The sequence below is a fragment of the Geospiza fortis genome, unplaced genomic scaffold (assembly GCF_000277835.1).
Source record: "Geospiza fortis unplaced genomic scaffold, GeoFor_1.0 scaffold54, whole genome shotgun sequence".
In the NCBI taxonomy this organism is placed as follows: Eukaryota; Metazoa; Chordata; class Aves; order Passeriformes; family Thraupidae; genus Geospiza; species Geospiza fortis.
This window is the reverse complement of record NW_005054301.1, coordinates 14653905-14659178: the sequence shown is the minus strand read 5'-3', so window position 1 is coordinate 14659178 and position 5274 is coordinate 14653905. Positions and strand designations below refer to the sequence as shown.

General features: G+C 37.8%; 1 protein-coding gene across 1 annotated transcript; it reads left to right on the top strand.

Annotated features, from left to right (window-relative positions):
* The first annotated feature begins 1116 nt into the window (after positions 1–1116).
* LOC106632191 (fibrinogen-like protein 1-like protein) lies at positions 1117–3383 on the top strand. Its single transcript, XM_014311699.1, has 2 exons — positions 1117–1264; positions 2725–3383. Exons 1-2 carry the CDS (start codon positions 1117–1119, stop codon positions 3381–3383), a joined length of 807 nt encoding a protein of 268 aa, XP_014167174.1.
* Positions 3384–5274: the final 1891 nt, after the last annotated feature.

Here is a 5274-nt window from a genome sequence, read left to right as displayed (position 1 = left end):
TAAATCATTAGATTTATAAGGAATGTGGCTTGGTTGCAACATAAGCCACTATGGAGAAGGGTGCTGGCCTCTGAAGACTGTGCTGACGCTGGCAGGAAATAAGCCCTGACCAAAGATCTTTTTTGGTAGATCTATTTTCTGCCTTCAGCAAAGCTGCTGTAGGGAGCCCAGTCCTTAAAAAAAATAAAAAGAGCATTAAAAGGGTTTGGTTTGAGTCTATGTAAATATATTCTTTGAGAGTATAGGAAACATTTGTTTACCTGATTCCTTCTAAGCTGTTGTTGACAGAAACTCCTCTTCAGAGAATCTGGGATTTGCCTAAGTGAGGACCCCAGGATTTAGTCCAGTAATACCCTGAGCCTTCTTCTGTACTGAATGAAGTATTAATGTACCCCAAAAGGTGGATAAAATTAGGCTCAAAGCTGTTTCAATTCAGTGTATTGAACTTGAGGGTTTTGAAGAGGCTAAAGAAAGTCCTTTTGCTTTGTCTACTGAACTTTTTTTAAAAAAATCTGATTGAAACCTGTGACCTGTTATTTCAAGCTGTAGATACAAATGCAAAAAATAGCATAGTTCAGGTTAAGTGAGTTCTCCAGTGCATGGAAACCTTTCCAGTACTAGGAAAGCCATGTCTCTAAATACTGTTTGAGCTACAGACAATCAGCAGAGCTAATGTTACTGCTTCTGTCCCTTTGAACATTGGTGTCTCTATTTCACTATCGTTTGGATTCAGGGAATAAGAAAAATTCAGCTCTGATAATTAAAAGTTGTGCTTTTTCTTTTGTCATTATATTACTCTTGATGGCTTTTTGACACACAAAATTGCATTATGTTTCATTGCCTAGCATGGCACAAGGTGAGAGATGTTCTAAGTGATTCAGCACAGCACTCTGTGTCAGAGAAATGAATGATTTGTCAGAAATGAGACATCAGGAAAGGAGATCCTTCAAAATGGGAGAAGCCAACTTTGACAGAGGCTTTCTGTATTGAAGCTCAGTATTTCAAAAGCTTTCTCCTTCAGGACTTTTGTACTAGGAGTCATAAAACATTGCCATTTTCAGCTCCAATCTGTGTTTCAGCTCTGTATTGCTGCAGGAGGAGCGACGCAGAAGGAAGATGCCACTGAGGAGCTCAGCAGGATTCGTGCTGCTCTTGCTCTCTCAGTGCACTGCGTCCCTGGGCTCCAAAGAGGCACTGGGCCTAGCTAATGCCCACCTCCTCCCCCAGAGAGACTATGAGAGACTGGGAAACGCCCATGAGAAAGGTACTCATTAAGACAGCCAGTGATTTGGAAGTGTTCTGTGTATTACTTTATTGCTTTGCTGTAACATTTTCAACCAACATGTACCAAAGCTAGCCCTGGAAGAATAATTTGCAATATGAACATGTCCTGCCACAAAGTCCTGAACCTGTCTGTAGAAGTTGTTCTATAATGATCACTGAGAAGGGCAACTCTGAGGGTCACTGTGTGTATTGCTGGCTTGGACATCACCATATAAATTACTTAAATAATCTTTCTATAATATCATGGCATCATATTTGGAGTCAGGTAGGCTATGTCTACCAGGCAAATGTAATTTTTACTGAATTTTTCTCACAGAGATAATAAAATTGTCCAAGTTTTTATTAAATGCAAATTACACATATTTCACAGTTTAATGACATAAGGACATGCCTTTCAGCTCTATGGGGAAGTGAGTGATTTCAATTCATAAACATATTTTTGAGTAACAGAACAATGAATACCATCCTTCTCTACAAAAGGAATTCTCTATAAGTTCATACATATGTAAATGTATATTTAAATAAATTATCTTCTGGCTCTTAAGAAGCCTGAGAATCAATTGTAAAATTCAGAGCATTGTGCTGCAGTCTCAGAGATGCTTGATTTTATACTAAAGCAGAAGTTACCTTATAAATATGTTACATTTAAAAAACACCAGTAAATATTTTAGCCCAATAGAGAGGGTCAACCCAAGCTTTATATGCCATTTTTGTTACCCTCTGAGTCTACTGGATAAGCAATACAATGGAAAAGCAGTTTCACCCATCTTCCTGATGCTGGTGTTCAGCACTGAACAGAACTGTAGTCCTAACTGCAAATGCGTGATAAAATTTAGCCTGGAGTTTGAGTGAAAAGAACTCATGCTATGAAAATCCTCAGATGTTTATAAGCTTTATGTTAACAAGAAATATGCTTTAATATCTCCCTTTTATCAATGAAAACATGGCATACATTTCAGAATTTAACACAAGGATGTTAGAGGTGCCTGAAGTATAAATTGGTTAAAGATAAATTAATTTGTTCATTGAGGAAAAGACTAGGTCTAGCTATCAATTGTCCTACAGATGGCACAGGGAATTGCAGACTTGCTGAGTACTCAATCTGGAAGAACACCAGTGGAAAAGGAATGTACACAGTTTTTGGCTTTTCAACCATATTTCTGTCATAAATACAAAATCATACTTCTGTTGTATGACAGAGTAACAAACCATTTTTTGAATTGCTGAATATTTCCTTCATGTTCCTCCCAGAAGTCTTCCCCTTTTAGTTGAATAAATGGCCATCAGCTGCAATGGGGTCAGTCAGCTTCCAGTCTAAAGAGAGTCATTCAGTCACTCTAGAGGACAGAGTTAAATTTCTGAAATTTACTATTTGAACAGAATTTACTTTAACTTTTGTGTGTGTGTGTGGTTTTTTTTGGTGTTTTTTTTTTCACTCAGACTATCCTAGGGATTGTTTTGAGATTTTAAAGCACTCCAAAGGAAACTCCAGAGATGGCCTTTACATCATCAAACCAAAAGAAGAACCAATTGTTGTCTTTTGTAACATGCAGGATGGTGGCTGGACAGTAATCCAGCACATTACAGCCAACAGCACTGTCGATTTTGACAGGACTTGGCAGGACTACAAATATGGATTTGGCTCTGTTGATGAGAACCACTGGTTAGGAAATGAATACATGCATCAGTTAACTGGCAGCTCAGTGCAATATATACTTGGAGTTAAACTTGTGAATCTAAATGCTGAAGTCAAATGGGGACAGTATGAGCCATTCCTGATTGAGGGGGAGGAGTCTCAATATCGAATCAGGGTTGGTCTTTACAAAGGCAACGCCACTGATGCTCTGACCCTGGACACAGATGCTTATCTCCATGACAACCAGAAGTTCACCACCAAGGACAGAGACAATGATCCTGGGGGAGGCTGGTGGTACGATGCCTGTGCTGGGGCAAACCTGAATCGCAGGAACGTGATATACTGGCATAGAGACTGCAGCAAGCAACAGCCCTGCAAGTTTGCATGGATGATGGTCAAACCCATTGAGCACCACCAGTCATACCCTACCAAGGCCTGCCCCTGTCAGAAAGTTGAACTGTAGACAAACCATGTGTATTTGTCAGGAACATGGACTATTTCTCAAGTGACTGAAATGAACTCACTGACTGAGTAATCACCCTAAGTAACCATGACTGGAAATGTAAATTGAGCCTCTCTAAGGGCTTAATGTTGACATATTGTCCAGGACTGGAATATGTCACAGAAATTTGCCAACCACACAAGTGAGAAAGCATCAGAAACTGAGGCCTTTACCACAAGATTTAAATAAACAGAAGATTTAAATAATTAATTTTATACTATCTTAGCCATAAGACAAGTCCGATATGAAATCCAGGATATGATGTCTTGTACAATATATACATGAATAAAAATGCATTTCAGAAGGTTTTGCTCTGGTGTGAATGTTCATGATTAATTGCACATATATAATTGCACATTTTCATATATCGTGCAGGGAGGAAATTTCCAGCTAAATACCTACATTTACAAAATGCACACTGAAGTGTATTGTGTACCATAGGACTCCAACAGGCCTTTTCTTTATAACTTTAGTGAATGGTATTTTAATATTTAAAATTGGAATTAACCTCATCTCCCATGGCTTCTTTCCCCCTTCATTGACTCTTCTATTATCTCTACTTTTTAATGACCCCATATACAGTGAAGTATTCAGCACAGGCTTTTCTTTTCTGCCTTCCATTTAGAGCACTCAGCACTAATGGGATTGCCAGCTTTCCCATTTAAAGCCACTGATCCAAAGCTTACAATCCCTCTGATTTTTTCCCCCAAGAAACTCTGTGAATACATTTTTTAAAAGATCAGATTGATATTGCAATTGTTTATTTATTCCTCCGTTTTCGCCCTGAAGATTACTCCATTTTATTTACCATAATTTGACTGTTACTTCTCCCTGCTCCATGCTGTGCTTCTGCTTTTTTCTTTTTTTAACACCGCTGTGAGAAAAGAAGAGAATGCTGCTTTATTTCACATTTAATAGTTTCAATTGTTTTAGTACTCAACCTTGACATCAATTAAACAGTACCTTTTTTCTAACTATAAAATAAAGTTTAATTATAAATTGTTCTATTTTAAAACAATAAACAAAAGGATTTAAATTTTTATAACCTTGAAGACCTTGTTTTGTTTTACCACTCTTTGAGTTGCTTCATACAGTTCTATACCATTGGAATAACAGAATGACAACTGAAGAGTTTTTATTGTTGCATTTAAAAAATGTCAGACTAATAACTAGATTATCATGTGTGTTTTTTTAGATATTTCAGTTAAAGAAACTCCACCATCAGATCCTGCAAAATTCCTGGTTTTTAATTTAAAATACTATTTATAGTTTTCATGGAAATTGCTTTAGAAAATAAATTCTATTGCGTTTTGAGAGGACCAAAACTGTCATGATTGCTTAAGATGAGAAATTATTTTGGAAGCAGAAAAGCCAAGAAAGCAATTTTTAGTTTTCTTGATGCACTGCAGCATTTTCAGAAAGAGATGCAGCTATGTGATGTGGGTGAGGCCAACATAGCACATATGCCAGTTTTGCAGCACCTGATTTTTTTCCCCCCTGAATCTGTGTTCAAAGACAGAAGTGTGATAGGAGAAGAAATGGTTAGCACCTGAATTGAGTTTATATAATTGAATCAATTTAACATGGGTTCTGCATAATTCTATCAGGATGCCTCCAAAGATGTGATGAGGATACAGGAAAATCACCTCAGCGCTGCCAGTCTCACATAGCTTTTGTTAGAATTCCTGACCCTATAGCCCAATGTTCACACATCTTCCAAAATTATGTTTTAATAAGCGTGACATGGAAGTGTGGAAGGGAGAGTCCACAGCTGCATCTGATCATCAAAGGCAGGTAACCTGCTCTGCAGCACACCCTGAGCTTGTCTTAGAGGATTTTGGATGTAAGGACT